Here is a 19297-nt window from a genome sequence, read left to right on the forward strand (position 1 = left end):
TGTTTTTAAGATTGGTTTGCTTAAGTAAAGCAATGCAAACCACTGCCTGTGTGTTTGGTAACCTACGTGTGTGCGGTGGAGGGAGCACAGTGAGATGACGGCACACTAATTATTCCTCACCTCGTCCTATTTTAAGCCTTTCTTTATCTGGGATAAACTGCCCTAATAAAATGGTATTTAAAAATAGGTTAATTGCATTGCAGTTCTATTTCTGTAATTGTTACAGGAAATAAATGAGACGAGGCCCTGAGCTGGGAGGCAGCCAGGAGAGGTGCATATGGAGTTCATGGTTCTTTGCTGCCCCCTAGAGGAAGCATAGAGGACTAGCAGCAGTCATTAGTTGACAGTGGTTTGGTCTTGCTCCCTACTGAAGATGGTTTCCACTTGAATCATAAGGGCTTGAGGAAATTAATTGGTTACGGCAGATTAACTGTGATTGATGCTTGAATTATGACTCTAAGAGCCTGTACTTAATTTTCGTTTCTCTTTGTGCTTTGTGCCTTTCTAAAAATAGAATTACGTAGTCTTAAGCTGGAGGGCCTTCGCGAATGAATCAGCTGTTACATTGAGTCATCGCGCCAAGGTTACTTTGTTAAAGCAAAGTAATGAGGACGTCTACGAAAAGGTTTGATATTCCCGAGCATGTCTTCTCTAAAATTGTGAATGGTCGGCTTTGGTCCTCTTCCACCAAACATTTAAAATGTATAACTGGGCCGTTCAATCGTATTTTAGTGCATTAGTATTAAATTAGTATTTAGTACTTTATGCTTATATCAGATGGACAGTTTTGCTTTTAAACATTTATTTAAAAAATCTTAATCGTAATACAGTCTATCTTTCAAAGTGGTTTGTCATATCGACAGTACTGCTCAAAACTACATATTATCAATGTAATATTTTTTCTTAATCTCAAAGGACTGACTTTGTAAAGTCAAATATATATTTCAGCAGCGGACTAGACATGATAAGAGAGAATATAAGATGTAGCAGGCCTGGGCAAATAGACGCAGCTCACCCGTCATATATTTGCTTAGGGCGCCCTCTGGTGGCGGACTGTATGCACTGTTCCTAACCATTCAGGAATAAGGAAGTGAGAGAATTAAAGAAGTAAACACACAGGATTTAACTATTGAACTTAAATATATTTAATAAGAGGTGTCATTTACTAAAACATTTCTTAAAAGAGCAGATTCAAAACATTCTGAAGGCCTTCACATGTATCTGATGAAAATCAAAGCAGAAAAACTCAGGTTCTTCCACCATACTTTACATCCAAATGCTGGTAGTTGAGGAAGGGCCCATAGTAGGTATGTTTGTTTGCCCCTCAGCCCTTTTGAAACATCACAAACCTCCTCATTTATGCCCAAAGGCTAAAGCAGAAGCAGAAATAGAAGAGTCCACCAGAACAGTCCAGAACGCGACTGTACTGCCGGGCCCTGTTTGGTTTTGGTTAGAGTCCAACATTTGGAAAGACTAAAGCACTTCAGTGATACTCCAAGTGTATGTGTATTTGGATTTAATCTTTACATAATCCTGCAGTAAAGAGGGCTGTAAATCAAACTAAGCAGTCCACTGCGGGAACGACATTTTAAACTCTGAGGCAGTTTATCTTTAATGATAGTATACTTTATATATATATATATATATATATATATATATATATATATATATATATATATATATATATATATATATATATATATATATATATATATATATGAAAAGAAGGCACCTTGAGAGAGAAGTCATGCTGCTTCTGTACATAACTGTACAATAAGTAAAATTCACATTCACAAAGCTTTAATTAAAACTGAATAAAATTACAGAATCATCACTCATTTGTATTTTCTTTGAATAACTAAGCTTTAAAAAAATCAAATCAATATAAAAACATAATACATTTTTTTCTTTCTTAGAAGCCTGGTCAATTTTTAACAAATTTTTACACAAAAAAAACATAATATGGCTGTCCAGGCTAGTGGTTTAAATATTTTCGTATTTAAATGGCTCTGCATTGAGATAGAAAAAAGTCATTTTTAGAAGATCAAATAAAATAAGGACATATACAATAAAAAAAAAAATACATTTAAGTGGCTTAGTGGCATATAACATCTGAAATAAAACTTAGAAAATCATCTTTTATAAAGTCAATAAAATCATGTTTTCTTCAGTGCTTTGGGAGAGAGAGAGAGAAAAAGAAAAAACACCAGAAGGATTATATATACACCTTAATATGATACTGCCTGTTTTCTGTGTACTTCAGAACTGGATCACACTGCACGTTTGATCCATGCTCTCTGAGAGGCACCGAGGGTGGAGAGGGGGTGCAGTACGCTGTGCCTACAGGTCCAGGCTACGTCACAGCCCCATGCTAGCACGCAATACACACTTCAGACGCAAGCTAGCCCTAGAGTATGCACTTCAGAAACAATCTGTTATTACAGTACACTTCAGAAGCAGTCTAGCTCTGGAGTACGCACTTCAGACGCTCACAGAGTATGTACTGGCTTTGGCCGGGAGGCACTTCCTGAGAGCAGACATCTGCAGTCTTCATAGGTAGGTGTCCTGAGCCAGGCCTGTCTCTGTCCCGACCCAGGCCTGTCTCAGGTCAGACACTAAAGAACAGCCACGTCTCCATGCTATCATCTGTGCTACCAGTAAACGTATGGCATTAATGCTGACACCAGGTCCACCGAGGTCTTAATGCTGTACCGCTCCGTTCTGAAGGATTCTGGCCTGTGGCCCGTGGTGCCCGAGTGACCGGCTCCTGCTACACACCGTACCTACAGTACCTTACACAACCACTCCTCCCTCTCCTGCGGGTGCAAGACTACATGTCCCACAGCCCACGGCTCTAGCAAGTGGTGTGGGAGCAGAGCTACACGCGGCTGACCCCTGGTCTGAGTCTCCTACACACAGAGGGGACTCTCACTGGCAATACTGGCGGTGTCACATCTTGGAGGGGTGAAGACCCTGTAAATTGGCTGCGTATGTGTGTGTGTGTGTGTGTGTGTGTGTGTGTGTGTGTGTAGGTTTTTAGGAGTGCATTGCTGTTGTGTATATATGATGTGTGTGTGTGTGTGTGTGTGTGTGTGTGTGTGTGTGTGTGTGTGTGTGTGTGTGTGTGTGTGTGTGTGTGCTTAGGTCCAAACATACGAAGGAGTGCGGGGTCTGGCCTTCCAGTAGCACACATGCGCACACACACACACACACATGTCTATTCAAACATCTGACTAGAGGAGTGCAAAGCAGACACAGAGTGCATTTGGCCTAATTTGTGTGTGTGTGTGTGTGTGTGTGTGTGTGTGTGTGTGTGTGTGTGTGTGTGTGTGTGTGTGTGCATGTACATAGAAAGATTTTGTACGTGTGTGTGTGTGTTTACAGGTCACAGTATGTCTGAGTCGTCTATGCTGAAGCTGCTTCTCCGGCTGCTGTCCACGGACGCTTCTGGGGACATGGCAGAGAGCAGCGGGTCGCACCCTAGTGGTGACAGGGCGTCATCCATCATCAGGAACCCCATCTCGCTCTTCTTCCCCACGTGGGGCATGCAGCCCCCACCTCCTCCACCCATGGAGCCCGCGTCTGCCAGACACCCCATCCCGTCCACGTAGGCGGGGGCCCCACCGTCGCACATGTCCAGCGACTGGGTGTAGTCAAAGGGCTGGGGGCCGCCCATGGGGGCGTACTGCGGCGGGGGGTGGGGGTGCATGTGCTGTGGGAGGGGGGGCAGGCCTCGGTGCTGCGGCTGGGCGGCGTGCGGCGGCTGCTGCTGGTGGTGCAGGTGGTGGTGCATGGGGAGGTGGGGCGGGTGGGGGCTGATGTGGTTCTCCTCGGGGCTGCCCTCCTGCTTCACAAACGGGTTCATTAGCTCCATGTTGTTGAGGCCCGAGGGAGAGGTGTTGGGGAGGCCGTGCATCCGGGCTTGCATCTCCAACTCCTGAAGGCCACACACACACACACACACACACACACACACACACACGTTCACGTGAGACGTACACAGCATGGTGCGGCTGACGCGGCCTCGTGTTTGGTTCCCGTCCTACCTGGATACGTAGCCACATCTGTTTGTTGGCCACCTCCATCCTCTTGAAGTTGTTCTCCACCTCCCTGGTCTTCTGGATGTCCTTCTGCATGCGTTTAATGTAGTCCACCGACGCCCTCAGGATGGTGCCCTTGTTCCAGCGCACATCCCTGCCAGAGAGAGCGAGGAAGACGTCGGCTACTGGAGGTGTCGGGTACAGCAGGACTGCGGGATGAAGCTGAACACGCAGCACCATCCAGGTCTACACAGGACCTTCGTTTAAGGGCCCCGGTCAAGGGCTTCATAAAACATTTACAACATACGCTGCTGGTTTATCAGTCTTCCTTAGACAGTTACAAATGCTTACATAGACAAGGATTTATGAGCAAGCGATGTGTTATGAATCTTTTATAAGGCATTTAATTTGGGAACTCTAAATGAAGTGAAACTATATTTGTGTTCTTCACCCTGGCCAAATAATCTACAAACGTGCCTTGCTTGCATTGTTTTGAGAAGAATATAATACACTGATGCCTGACACACCAAATTCAAGGGCACAAATACGATCAGAGTAAATGGTATTCTTAATTTGTACAGTTTGGCTAAACGTTACTATGGTACAAGATGTTCTGGTGGTGGCGGGTTCCACGCGCACTCACAGGTCGTTCGTTTTGGGTATCATGGTTCCTAGTTCCTTGATGCGGTCGTTGATGTTGAACCTCCTTCTCCGTTCAACTAGAAAGGAAAAGACGGGAACACGGCAGAGTCAGACGATGTAGCACGTCTACGACTACGGCACCGGGCAGACGCTCTTACCATCGAACTAGGATACTATTAGAAATGGCAGTCAATGCAGATACTTAAAATTAATATAATTGCAATACCATGCACCCACAAGATGGTTCAGCAGTAGTGCAACACGACATTCCCATAGGTGCAGGATTAGTGGTCATTTAAATACAGATAGATGGGTCCTCAGTGGACTATGCTGTCCAGAGAGCCAGTGGAAGTTGGTTCCACCATCTGGGAGCAGGACAGGGAGGAGTCTCCATGCTTCTCTCCAGTGAGGCGTGAAGCACTGTGTCGAGCCGGGCCATATATGAGGTTGGCCGTTCTGTAGGTTCAGATCGGTTCAGATCTGGCTGTGACCGTTGCCATTATGTGTGGAGGGGATGATCCACTCTTGGCTCTGTAGGTGTGCATCAAGTGTTTTAAATCTCACGTGAGAAGCCACAGAAGGGCACGCAGCAGTACGGACGTGAGCTGCCACCCGATGGGTTTACACTAGGACAGAGCACTGGGCCACAGGGATAAGTGCTGTCTGACCCACCGTCCCTCCCTCCCGTGAGGGGTCCACCTAGCAGTTCAGTGTCAGTGCCTCTGTCGTCTTTTATGCCCTGGTGCTATAATCACTGTGTTTGCAATCAAGCATTTTACAACGCAACAAATATGACACTATATAGCAGTGCGATACTGATTTGTCTGGGAGCGAGCCAACCTCACCAACAGAGCTGCAACATTCCTCTTGCTTATTGTACCCATTCACCACTTGCAAATTGTCACAGGCAATTACATTTTAATGCCAGTGCAGTGGAACAGGTCCAGGTTAACCATACACCAGAGTGTTGCCTGCAGTCAGCTGAATTCTCCCAGAGGTGGTAGGGGGTTGGCGGGGTGTCAATACCAGGGCACAAGTGTCATGTACTTTTAACTCAGGAGAGGTTATAAACCTGGTGCGGATGGAGGGGGTTAGTGAAAGTGTAAAACTCACTCAGGTTGTGGTTATCTTTCTTCTGTCTCTCCTTGGCCATAGCACGGGCCTCTGCATCTTGAGGAAAAACAAACAGTAATCAGTCAAGGCTGCTGAGACAGCAGACAGCACTTAGTGAGTGTAAAACGCCTCTGTCGAGCCTTGGGCTTTATGACACGATTTTTCCCCCATGGTGATGAGGTCTGGCCGCAGTAAAATCACTCTGCAGAGGTTAAAAAGTTTCTTAAGGTTCACCCTTCAAGGTTATATAACCCACACATCATTCTGCCTTTATATTTCCAAGGAAGGATCCTTTACTATTGTATAAACAGGACATATAAACAGGACTCTTAAGTGACAATAACAACCTTATTAAAAGGCATCTATCACTTTTAACTGCTATTTGTTTTTTTTTAGTTTAAAACAGTTTTTAAAGATTTGAAAGCCATGTTCTTGTTTAGGAATCCTTATTACATGCCTTATGTATGGTACATGTCAGAGACTACACTACCCAGAGTTCTTAAGTGCAGGGCCTTGGCAGGCTCAGCAGCTGGGTTTGGTCCTACCTGACAGCTCTCGCTTGATGGCCAGGTTGGCAGGGCAGGAGTTGCTGGTCATGGCGATGGCGGGTCCGGCCATGCCCGGCCCTGAGTACACGTCCAGGTGGCTGCTGGACAGAGGGAGCTGGGGGACACAGGGACACAGAAATAGAGATGCAGGAGTCAGAATGAGAACACTCAGGCACATGAGGAGCTTCTATCAAAGCTTCAGAGTCTCACAAAGACGTTGTGAGATCTTTTCAAACCTTTACAATTTGCCTGCCACAGCTGCCTGCAAAGTCTCAAGTTACCCTGAACGGATGTGAACCACATTTTTAGTGAACCAAATCTACGTCTAGCATACAAGTGAGCATGTATGCTAGACGTTTGTCAATCCTGTCCTCACGACCCACCGGTTGGTCCACATTTTGGTGTACGCCAGCCACCCATACACCTGGACCAGGTGTGCAGTGTTTTTTTTATGGCTTGTCTCAGGGGATGTTGGCGGTTGTTTTGGTGCAAAAAACATGGTCCATACGGTGACTTACGAGGACCAAATTAGAAACATGTTGGCCAACAACCTGATTCCTTGGGGGAGCCAATAGCCTACTGCTGCCCCTGAAAGAAGATTTTGAACCAATTTTTTGTGTTGTAACTGGTTCTTTTATGAAGCAATATTCAGCACAGCTTTAGTGCTACATCATAAAAGCGACAGATACCACGCAGATAAAAAAGTCAAACATCACACTTCTTGCTCCGGAGGCCAGAGGAATGATTTACCACTGCAGCTCCCTCTTATCGTCTTTATTGGTTTATACACGCCACATCTTTTCATTCCTTCATAGCGACATCATGTAATCATGCGTGTCTACGCAGTGAGTAACGGATCCGCACCGATAACTCTGCTATCGCCGTCCTCAGATAGCTTATCGTGCGAAGCTACCGGGGAGCGTAGAGCCAAACAAACAGAGGCGTAGAGTAGAGTGAGCGTCAGGAGAACAGTGCGCCCCCTCCAACTGCACTTCCGGCTCCGCAGGAGATCGGACGCAAAGGCTGGAACGATGCCAAAGCCGCAGAAGAAGACCTTCACTCGCCCGCCGACCCCTTTGACTGATGCTCCCCGGGGGGACGTCTCCACCACGTATTCATCTAGGAGCCTTGCTGCTAGATGAATGATCAGCGTGATCAGAACGACATCTGCGTGTGGCTCAGTGATATAGCAGCCACTGCCACGGCACTGGTGTGGGAGCTGGCTGGGTGAAGGGCTTTGGCCTTTAAATCAGGGAGATCAGGACAGAGCAGCCTATTTGCCCAAGCTGCCTCTAATTCATTTTGCAGTCACAGGCATCAAACTACTCTCAGAAGCTCCTCACCCATCACACACACACACACACACACACAGACACACACACACACACACACACACACACACACACACACACACACAGTGATGCTAGAAATGAAAACCTAGGGCCAATGGTTGCAACATGCACTCAACTTGTACCCTTGATAACCTTAATAAACTGAGTTTGTACATCTTAAAAACTATTGGAATAAAATCTGTTAATCTAAAATCTGGTCATAGCCAGTGATAGCATAAGAACACACCTCTTTAACACCTACTCCACCACACACACACACACACACACACACACACAAAGAAATATAAGCATACACATGTACACACACAAATGTACACACAACAAAAGTATCAAAGTATCACCATCTGTACTGAAACAGAACATTAATCTCATGTTGTGTCTTAGAGCAAAGATCAGTCCTTGGAACAGGAAACAACTTGAGGACCATGATGAGAAAAGCCTGTCAATTTCTAATCAATGCACACCGTGTAGCTCAGGTTATCCCGGCAGACAGGCCACAGTTCAGTAAACAGGCTAGAAGAGTGGAATGTCATCTCACAGCACGTTTAAAACACACCGTCAGCCAAGCAAAAGGCCATGGGCATCGCAACAGAAGACACTGCCGCCAAGCATCCAGTGCCCACAACGTGCGCTGGTCACAAACCTGGACACACTCCCTGGACGCTGTCCCACAGACCCTGTCCCTGGACACCCTCCCGGCCAGTACACTGCAGCTCTGGCTGGGGCTTGGCCTGGTATGATGCAACTTGAGAAACTGAAGTTCTCTCCCTCCCTCCCTCTGCAGTCTGGGCCCATGGCACTCTGGGAATCGGAACCGGGGGACTACAAGAAAACGAACCCTCTGTCCTCTCCCTCACTGGGCGGAGGGGGGGGGGGTGAAGAGACCTTACCAGCTGAATCTTCTCGCCGTCTATCACCTCCACGATGGCGTAGGTTTTGTTTGCATCCTTCATGCTGATCGACAGACTCGCTGTGCTATGCCCCTCAGTCCGTCTCTTCGGAGCGTATAAACCCCAGCTGCACCAAAACTGGCCCTCTTCAACCTTCTCCCTGCACTAAATGCTGAACTTTCCCCCATCTGGACTTTCAGCCCTGTTTTCTCTCCTTCCACACCCCCTCCCCACATCTCCAATCGTCTCCACCCTCCGGTCTCCACCTCCCTAAACCCTAAACCCAACCAAAAGCCTTGTAAACAAGTTGAACTCTAACCAGCTGCGGCTTAATTGTTAATGTTGAGCAGGTGTTTTAAAATCCAGAGAGGAACGAGCAGGATGACTCTGAACAAACACAGTGGCGCCGGAAGCCTCGGGTGCATCACACAAATAATCGCAGTGATTAAATACGTTAAATGCTTAATAACAACTCCTCCCGGTTCCTCCAGGCACACGGGGGAGGCCGACGGCTGCTTTAATTTCACCACACATCCTCAGTTTTTCATTGTACCATGGGGAGAAAATACCCATAGGCAGAAAGCCCCTGGTATGAATAGGAATAAGTTGTTTTGAAGGTCTCATATAGCAGCAAAAACAGGGCAGCACTGCAGTCCTGGGGGGGGCGTGTGGGGGGGCTGGGGGGGTATTTTTGATGATCAACAAAGCTGCTTTTCTTTCCTGTAAGCCTGATAGCAACTTGTCAACAAATGACTTTGCATAATTGCTCCTCTGACTCACAGTAGGGGGGCTGGAAGAGTCTAAAATAGACCTATTGAGAAACAGCCAGACAGGCCTGTAGTGTGTGCCCACCAATCACAGCTTTCTCTGTCACTTTCCACTTTCTTTATATGATTTAGTTATTTGGATGATTCTTGATCTTAAAAAGTTTGAGAATGCCAAAACGATCGAGTGTGTATCAGAATGTGTATCGAGTGTGTATCAGGGTGTGTATCGGAGTGTGTATCAAGGTGAACGGTGCTACTTACTGTGTTTGGCATTTGTACCACAGAGTCAACATAATTCTGTATGTCATCATAGCTGGACTGCATGCTGATGATGTCATCAATAACGTCCTCCATCTTCAAGAAGAAAAAAAAACAGTTCAAGAAATGTTGTTTATAATCTTGGTAATAAGTTACATTAAGACCAGTTAGTCAACACAAAATTCCAATTAAAAAGAATCTTTGATCATTGCTTAATTTTTACATTTTAAATGTAATTTTAATTTTGACCCCTTGTTTAAACGTTAGGCCATTTTAAACTTGACTAATTCTCTAGACATGAAGTACTAATGAGGAAAGTGTGGTGCTCACAAACCTACAGTATATCTCTTCAGATGCTGTTAGTTTAGCATGGCCATGCAATCAGCTCATTCTACCATGTACATAAATGCCAGAAGATGTGGAGAAAGACCAAAGTCTACAAAGTTCTAAAGTTCTAAAGGTCTTTCCACTGTCTTCTCCCCCTTCTGTCACTCTTTAATCTCTAATTACACCACCATAGCTATAATTGACCACTTAAGCTCCAATAGCTATAGAGTTTGGCAAGTTAACCGTCTGACCTCCGGGTGGCATAAAAAATACCCATACTGCACCATGGGTGAGAGACAGGGGGGAGGTGTTGAGTTTGCTCACAGTGTTCAATGAACTTTGGAATATTGAGAACCAAAGACATGTGCAGAAGCAGAGGGGGAAGGTTCTGTTGCTCTGATAAGACCGAGTGATGGGGGCTGTAGCTGGACCGTCCACACACATGTCCACGCGCTGCCGTGTCGTGGGAAAACGACGTGGAGGAACAAAGAATCGTAACGCATCCAAACTCACAGCCCGGCTGCCTCTACCTCTTTCTCATGGCTGCAGCTGATGTTGAGAGTGGCCATGGGACTGTTGGGGGCGCTGTTCCCCGCCGAGGTGATGAGCTGCTCCGGGCGCGTGCGGGGAGAGGGCAGGGGGGGCAGGGCGGCGGGCTGGCTCTGCGCCATGTTGGGCGGAGACGGGTGCACCACCCCCGCCACTGCATGCACCGCCTGCTTGGTGGCGAAGGTGGTGGACAGGTACTCCTTCACCTGCTGTCGCTGCGACTGGCGGATGTGGTAGTCGGTGGGGTTCTCCAGGTGAGTCTGCACCTGTCGGGAGGGGTGAGGTGTGAAGAATGGGAGAACAGATTAGGGCATAGGTGTCAAACTCAAGGTCCACGGGCCATATCCGGCCCGTAATACAATTATATCCGGCCCGCGAGATAATTTTGCATTGATCTGTTGTTATTATTATTATTATGGCCCGATGACATCAGATGCCTTGCCGAATGATACATTTATGATACTGGGAACATTTCCGCATCATTCAAGTCAAACGTCTGTTAATGTCTGCAACACTATTGTAACATCAAAGCCCCTTAACAATGGCGAAAAGAAACGGTGATTCTGAAAACAGAGCCTTTAAAGACTCTTGAGTATCTGAGTATCTGAGGCTGAGTATCTTGTGGCGTCATGTTCATAGTGCTACAGTTGGTAATTAGGGGCGGAGCATTCAAGTTGCCCAGAATGCTAATGGGTTCCAACTTCCAAGTCCGTTATGGTGATTGCTGGCTGGGTTTGAGGAGTCGGTGTGTTTTTACTGTAAACCAGTTTTCTCTTTTTCCTGATACTGTTGTTTTGTTTAAAAGAGTTCTTATCATGGTGAGTTCAATACACAGTTAAAATGAGTAATTTCCCTTTGTCACAATATGTTTATTGACATTTCCGGTAAACTTGTGTGTCTGATTTGTGGAGCTAATGTGGTTGTAATGTGGTTGTAAAGCACTTTGTAAGTCGCTCTGGATAAGAGCGTCTGCTAAATGCCGTAAATGTAAATGTAATTAATTAGTTCAATCTAAGATGGCACTTTGAGAAAAAACATCAGGATAAGGTGAAAAACCTGAATGCAGACCAGAAGCTACAGCGAGTAGAAGAGTTAAAGAAGTTCGGCCTGTGACTTAAGTTTTGGCCCCAGTGCAATTGAGTTTGACACCCCTGGATTAGGGATTAGGATTAGAAGAACTCAAAACACTTTAACATCATAAAACAGAACATCAGTTAAACTTAAATGTATGGTAATGACAAACCAGCTGTAGCCTAAGAACACAAAGGGTCTGTTTTCTGCCCTAGGAACGGACCGAAGCCTCACGCTGTGACCTCTGACCCAGACATTGCCTCAGGCACTTCTATAATGCTGACAGGGCAGACAGAGTCTCTGCAAGTTCCCAAAATCCCCCTGGCAGCTGCTGAGAGGTGAGATGCTGGGTGTGACACTAGCCCCAGACTCGCATTTCAAATCCAGCAGTCACACACCCCTGCTTATCACTGTCATATGTTGTCATAAATGAACTGTATATGACCCATGTGTTATTTAACAGGTGAAAATTGGGATAAGATTACAATTCTGTGCATGTGTGTGTATGTTTGTGCTGGTGTTTAACCAGATGAGACCCCATGTTCCAGGCCTGAACAGCCCACCTCTCCTACAGTGACTCCCCTGTCTGTGTTCTGAAACTAAAACACGCTCGGGCATTAGCAGGATTACATCATGAAGGCACTTCCACTCTCAGTTCTGCTAAGCCAATTGAGCCTTTGACCATGTAATCTCTGCTGCAAACAGAAAGGGAAAAAATCTCATATTCATCAGTACAGTGCTCAGGTGTGGCACAGTGACCAGTATAAACACAGGTCCTGTAACAGACACAGTGACCAGTATAAACCCAGGTCCTGTAACAGACACAGTGACCAGTTTAAACCCAGGTCCTGTAACAGACACAGTGACCAGTATAAACCCAGGTCCTGTAACAGGCACAGTGACCAGTATAAACCCAGGTCCTGTAACAGGCACAGTGACCAGTATAAACCCAGGTCCTGTAACAGACACAGTGACCAGTATAAACCCAGGTCCTGTAACAGACACAGTGACCAGTATAAACCCAGGTCCTGTAACAGGCACAGTGACCAGTATAAACCCAGGTCCTGTAACAGACACAGTGACCAGTATAAACCCAGGTCCTGTAACAGACACAGTGACCAGTATAAACCCAGGTCCTGTAACAGACACAGTGACCAGTATAAACCCAGGTCCTGTAACAGTGTTCTGGACGAATGGCCCTTGGGCGTCGGCACACGCTCCCTCCACACCACAGCAGAGCGAGAACACCCAGGAAGTCGAGTGACTGCAGTAGCTAACATTTACGAATAAAATGCTCAAAAACCAGACAGAAAGCCGCTGTGGTTCACTATCAGGGGATGCGTCTGGCTGGAATGTGGTTGACTCACTCCGTACGCTTCCTCTAAATTTCCTAATGGCTCCAGTTTAGACATCTAGCTGCAGCTGTGTAGCTACATCAGAAAAGCCTGAATTCCACACCTGATTTTTCTTGAATCCTCTTGGGTCAGAAAGTCATCTAAGGAGAAAGACTGGAGTCGCCCTGCTTAGGCAACCAGAGTTACTCTGCAAGTAGCCCGTTGATAAGAGTCTATGATGCAATCTCAGGTTTTGTCTATGTAGAAGGAGTTAACACACTCTAACTGATGCTGATTAGTATCAGATGTTAAATTCCATTCAGGCTACAAACAATAGCATACAACATTCACCACTAATAATCTAAGGAATGTGAACTACATACAAACCAAGTGGCATCTGCATTTCTGTTTAGGCGACATGCTGTGGAAACTGTCACTCAACTAACGACTTTTAGTTGAGGAACAGCCAGAGTGCAGCCCAGATCAGTGCTGCTTTATCCCAGCAGCTGATGTCTAAAACAGAGAGCGCCTCAGTCCTCTGGAGTGCGTCCAACACCAGCGAGCAACCGATTCAGAGCAGGGCGCCAAGCGGCGAGACGCTTTAGACACGTCACTGATAAATTTCCCCCCTACATTTTGTCATGCTTTGTGGGAGTGACTCGAAACACCACGACAAACAGCACTGACAGGAACTGTGCGAAGGAGTCGGATAGGCCTGCAAATTCTGAACACACGCGTACTGCGTCGGACGCTCCCTGAATGCCAGGCCCCCACTCGCTGATAACAGCAGACACATCTCTGGCATCAGACACCTGTCAGCCTTTCTTTCTGGACTTTATCTCTCCGTAACAACACCGCCGGCTGCAGCGACCTATCTGCTGTTCCTCCGCATTCTTCTCAAAACAATCGACCCTTTTTCTCCAACTTAGTGTTGTAGTGAGTTAACAACAAACCAAGTTGACCTGAACTCCAGGAACCCCCCCGATCGACCTCTCAGCGGCCCGGCCCTTACCTTCAGCACCTCCACGGGCACCTGCATGGCCGTCTGGTAGGACGCGGGCGCGTTGATGGCGGGCGAGGTCGCTGGTGGCCCGGGCGTCCGCTGCTGCATGTAGTGTAGCGCTGCCGCCACCTGCTGGCGCTGTTGGCGCTCACGCTGCTCTTCCTGCTGCATCTGGTCCCGCATCAGCTGCTGGCGAAGGCCAATCCGCGACGCCATGGCTGGGGGGCGCGGGGGCCGGGCAGCCGCTGCACAGTCCAGCCCGAGAGGTGGAGGGGGACCTGGGGGGGGTGGAGAGAGAGGAGTGAACACACACCCAGGAAGAAGAGGGTCTGCTACTGGGATGCATATACTGGGAGAGGCTTGAGTTAGTCAAAGTCAAATTTATTTATATAGCGCTTTTTACATGTTGTCACAAAGCAGCTTTACAATCGTATGGGTCCAGATCCCTAATGAGCAAGTGACAGTGGCAAGGAAAAACTCCCTATGATGGTGGGGATTAGGAAGAAACCTCGGGAGGACCAAGACTCAAAAGGGAACCCAACCTCCATTGAGTGGCCCGTTATGAGAGTTATGAGAGCGAGAGTCAGAGAACTAGTGAAGATCGGTCAGGGTGTAGGTTGGTAAAAGAGTATTAAATGTTTTTTAGGCACGTCCCTAGTATAGATTTATCTATGAGATTTATATTATTAAACATACAGAGCAAACCATCACATCATGTCACATCACATCAACATTAAATAATGGCATGGCTTATTAACCAGTGTGGTTTAGAGATCTTTCAGGCTGGATGGTGAGATAATAGCAGGTCTCTTCATTGTGCCAGTGGTACAGTGCGCGCTCAGTGCACCAAATTAATAAGGACCAAAACTGAGCAGCAAAACAAGCCTCCCGATTGGGGAAGTCATGTGACAGTCATGTGGCCCTCGTGTTTCTTAGCACTCATGTGACTGGCCTTTCCGTGTGGGAAACACCCCTAAACCTTCTGCCATATACCCATCCACCTCCAGGAAGGCCCAAACCCTTCTCCCCTGTCTCTGCCGGGGTCTGGGGAGTCCCTGCGGGGAGGAGTTCCCCTTTTTAGCCCCGCTGCGGCAAACCGATGAAAACCACCATGACTTTGCTGTTTTCTGGAGCCAGGACAGAAAGGACTATGTTGAAGGAAGAAGCAGGGGCATCTTGGATGTATTTCCCTGAGGGTGCAGTGAAAGATGGGCTAAGATGGGCTAAGATGGGCTAAGATGGGCTAAGTCATGTCTGCATTTCATCCCTGGTTGTGTTGAGACAGGGAGGGCAGAGAGAGTAGGGTTGGCCATGGAGAAAAGCTCTTTGTACATGAGGTACAATAAGCCAGGCAGCGCCTATTGAGATAGCACTGAAGCAGCATTTAGTCCACAGTGTACGTTTCAGCGGGCGGACGGGGCAGGCCGGGCCACACACTGCCGGCTTTGTGGTGCCGGCCGGCGACTGGACACTCTTGGGCTTTGTGACCGGCACGGTGGCCGAGATCTGGCTCCAGTCCAGCAGAGCGGCATAACGGAACCGGCTGGCTCTGGATCAGTGGATGCACAGCTGGCCTGGTTTTACAGCAGAGCAGCTTCAGGCTTGGACCATCTGGAGTCAGGCAAGCAGAAAACAAGGTATTGAATCTGTAATGTTGCTGAAGTGAAGGCTGCCCCAGGTTGGTAACAGTTGCTTTAGAGTTAGAGGAAGTGTTCTTTGCATTTTCTCCATTTGGCAGACACTCACAGCCCCAACTTTGATCTTTATCAGTATGATAGCATGTGTGCTGCCCGAGAAACAAACCAATCACCCTGGTGTTATCAGCAGTCACCTTTCAGTTTGGCACCAACAATATTAAACGTACTGATTCAGAGACGTACAGATATAGATAGCTGAAGGTTTGCTCATTTGGTCAAACGTGTCTACGGTTGAGGCAAAGGCTGATTGGTGAAGCACACCTCCACCAATCAGCAACGGCCTGGGAGGTTCCTGCAGCGCTGCTTTTTCGCTCATCCTACCGGGCTGGCATGGACGTGGTTTGCTTTCGCAGGCTGTCGTCGAGTGTGACGAGACTCTGTCGCACAACGCTCCCCCGCTCCGCCCATGCGGAATGCCAAGCTCAGCCGACACTGGACAGGAACGCACTTGAGCAGCGGCAGTGGCCACAAGGTCTGGCATTGTTAGAGTGGACACGACATCCCAGCACGTCCACATCAAAGAGGAGGGGGAGAGAGTGAGGGAGGAAGGAGAGAGTGATGGAGGAGGGAGAGAGAGTGATGGAGGAGGGAGAGAATGAATAACACCTTCACTTATTGTTTGGCTTGGTGGGGCCAGAGAGGGGACAGGCAGAGGGTAAGAGTGACACACACACACACACACACACAAACACACAAACACACAAACACACACACACACACACACACACACACACACACACACACACACACAAACACACAAACACACGCATTGCTTTTCTCATCTGGTCACACTAATAAATTTTTACGAAATCTGGTAATTGGCAGCAGCAGTTTTCAAAAAAACAAACAAACTGATCTAGGAACATATTTTTGTACCGAAGTGCGTGATCTGATGCTACACCAAGAAACTGCAAACCTGCGCTCAGATCAAAGACATAATTTCTAACAGCAGCACGTAGACCCTGCAAGATACACCCCACAAACTCGACAAGTTTGCGGTGTATGTGACCAAGCTTGGTCACATTACTATTCTTAAGTCAGGGGTCCTGTCACTCACCTTCTGCCCACAGGCATGTGGGCAGAGCTGGCATGACCCCAGGGGCCGGCTCTCCTCCCCACCTACACCTCGCAGTTTCACCCCTCCTCATCCTGTCTAGCGCAGCAGTGAAGCAAGCCGGACCAAAATATCCCACCCTCACTTTCCGTTCCTCTTTTCAGGGACGCCCTGTTCCAGTGACGTGTCAGGCAGCCCTAAACAGAAGTCAGGGTACATGTGACCCGAAGACATGTTGGTGGTAGCCAGGAAATGGTTTGTTTCTGGGCGGGCAGATTCAGGCCGTTTGGGCTTTTATGTGGCATGCGCAACTGGCATATCGAGGCCCCAGAATGAAGCCTCCTCCTGGGGCAGAATGAAGCCTCCTCCTGGGCCAGAATGAAGCCTCCTCCTGGGCCAGAATGAAGCCTCCTCCTGGGCAGAATGAAGCCTCATCCTGGGGCAGAATGAAGCCTCCTCCTGGGCAGAATGAAGCCTCATCCTGGGGCAGAATGAAGCCTCCTCCTGGGCAGAATGAAGCCTCATCCTGGGGCAGAATGAAGCCTCATCCTGGGGCAGAATGAAGCCTCCTCCTGGGGCAGAATGAAGCCTCCTCCTGGGCAGAATGAAGCCTCCTCCTGAGGCAGAATGAAGCCTCCTCCTGGGCAGAATGAAGCCTCCTCCTGGGGCAGAATGAAGCCTCCTCCTGGGGCAGAATGAAGCCTCCTCCTGGGGCAGAATGAAGCCTCCTCCTGGGGCAGAATGAAGCCTCCTCCTGGGCAGAATGAAGCCTCCTCCTGGGCAGAATGAAGCCTCCTCCTGGGCAGAATGAAGCCTCCTCCTGGGGCAGAATGAAGCCTCCTCCTGGGGCAGAATGAAGCCTCCTCCTGGGGCAGAATGAAGCCTCCTCCTGGGGCAGAATGAAGCCTCCTCCTGGGCAGAATGAAGCCTCCTCCTGGGCAGAATGAAGCCTCCTCCTGGGGCAGAATGAAGCCTCCTCCTGGGGCAGAATGAAGCCTCCTCCTGGGGCAGAATGAAGCCTCCTCCTGGGGCAGAATGAAGCCTCCTCCTGGGCAGAATGAAGCCTCCTCCTGGGCAGAATGAAGCCTCCTCCTGGGGCAGGCAAACAGCTCAACTGCAAATTTAACCACGCAAAGCCACAGCTCCTTTCCTTCCTCCTTCACTTCACATGAAGCAGAACCCCGTGGTGGAGAACGAAAGACCACTGTGTACTAGCAAACAAACCCGGCCTAGCCAAGGCCTCATGTTCTGGATAATATTTATATGATCAAGTAAAATGTATGAGAAGATCCAATCAAATCGGACTGTCTTCAAGTCCTGGAAATGACTTGTCAGATCAGTCATAGCTTGCTGGAGCTTGGCTGGTGCAGTGCCTCTCTGACCTCTGAACTCTGCACTCATCTGTGTGTGCTATAAGAGATCTGATGGAGGACTTGAACGGGGCGAATCTTTACTGTAGAATTTAACCAGCAAGCTCATGCACTCAAGATGGCCTGTGTTAAAAATAGAAATTGTGCCTACACTAGAAACTATGAGAAGGGGGAATTAGACTAAGCCAAATGTAAACTATAATATCAGAAAATGCTATTTCATTTTGGCCAATGAATATGGTGTTAGCGGTGTAAGCATGCTCGAATTCTGAAGAATATATCTAAAATGTCCAGTCAAATATTTTTAATATCTCCAATATGTCCCATGATTCAAATTCCCCATATGAATCAGCTGTCATGTGACACAGTAATCAGAGTTACCTCATTATTAGTATTCACCTCTGAATAAACATAAACATCACTCCGCATCTGATCTTTGTGACTTCTGCTTTCAGTGTCTTATAAAGTATTAGTCTACAGACCAAAACAAAGAACTGCTATTTTGCAAGCCATCCAGTTTCATTTTTGTCTAAACATCTGGGCTTACAGAAAAGAGGAGTCAGTGAGTTCAAATGCTACCATGAATACATGGGAATTCAGCTCATGACAGACATGCCACACAGAGACTATTTGAGGCACTGAAAACGTCTGTTGCTCAGCTGTCTGTTGCTCTGCTGTCAGTCGCTCTCCCCTGTGAATTATGGGTGGTGCTGGCCAATCACAGGTGTCTGTGAGCTCCTGTGGCAGGTAGGCGGATCCTCTAAGCATGCTACTCTGCCCCAGATGTTGCTGGAGCACATACAGACGTGTTGATTGGCTGGATGTGCCTTGGAGAAAGGTTGTGATAGCGGTCATGTAACAGGATCTACCTGAAGGAACTGGACAAATTAGGGCGTGAGATTGGGGGAACAAATAAAAAAAAACAGAATAATCAAAAAAATGAAAAAATAAACAGTTTCAATTGCATAGATAGAAATGGGGAAGTAGATTTGTGTTCTGGCTAAAACATCATGGCTAATTCTTTGCCAACCCATTGTTGATTTTGCAGACCATTAGTAATTACCAACATTGCTACAGTTAATACAACTACATTGCCAAATTTGCATTGCCATAGTTTAAACCACCAAGGGATCACTTATTTTCTAGAGTACACAAAAAGCAACAGAAAATATCCAAAAACGGGTTTCAGTTCCAGAGTATTCTCCATCTCCATCTGAGTAATCCTCATTCCAAATGTCATTCTACATGACACCTGATGGAGCTGTTGGAATCAAATCATGTG

General features: G+C 47.5%; 1 protein-coding gene across 5 annotated transcripts in view; it reads right to left on the minus strand.

Moving 5' to 3' along the window:
* Nucleotides 1-2956: 2956 nt before the first annotated feature.
* tfeb (transcription factor EB) overlaps nt 2957-19297 on the minus strand; it is a 25968-nt gene continuing 9627 nt past the window's right edge. For 3 of the 5 annotated variants that reach the window (XM_077003594.1, XM_077003586.1, XM_077003602.1), the window contains 8 exons: nt 13904-14172; nt 10468-10752; nt 9614-9706; nt 6341-6458; nt 5796-5852; nt 4684-4759; nt 4047-4194; nt 2957-3937 (listed from right to left, as the gene is read on the minus strand). In XM_077003594.1, the coding sequence (XP_076859709.1) occupies nt 3386-3937; nt 4047-4194; nt 4684-4759; nt 5796-5852; nt 6341-6458; nt 9614-9706; nt 10468-10752; nt 13904-14110 (1536 nt within the window). In that variant the 5' untranslated portion in view covers nt 14111-14172 and the 3' untranslated portion in view covers nt 2957-3385. Of the gene's footprint in view, nt 3938-4046; nt 4195-4683; nt 4760-5795; nt 5853-6340; nt 6459-9613; nt 9707-10467; nt 10753-13903; nt 14173-16648; nt 17085-19297 lie in introns of those variants that run through there. The other 2 variants (XM_077003567.1, XM_077003577.1) reach the window with 2 other exon arrangements.

This window comes from Brachyhypopomus gauderio, chromosome 1 (assembly GCF_052324685.1).
Source record: "Brachyhypopomus gauderio isolate BG-103 chromosome 1, BGAUD_0.2, whole genome shotgun sequence".
NCBI classification, from domain to species: Eukaryota; Metazoa; Chordata; class Actinopteri; order Gymnotiformes; family Hypopomidae; genus Brachyhypopomus; species Brachyhypopomus gauderio.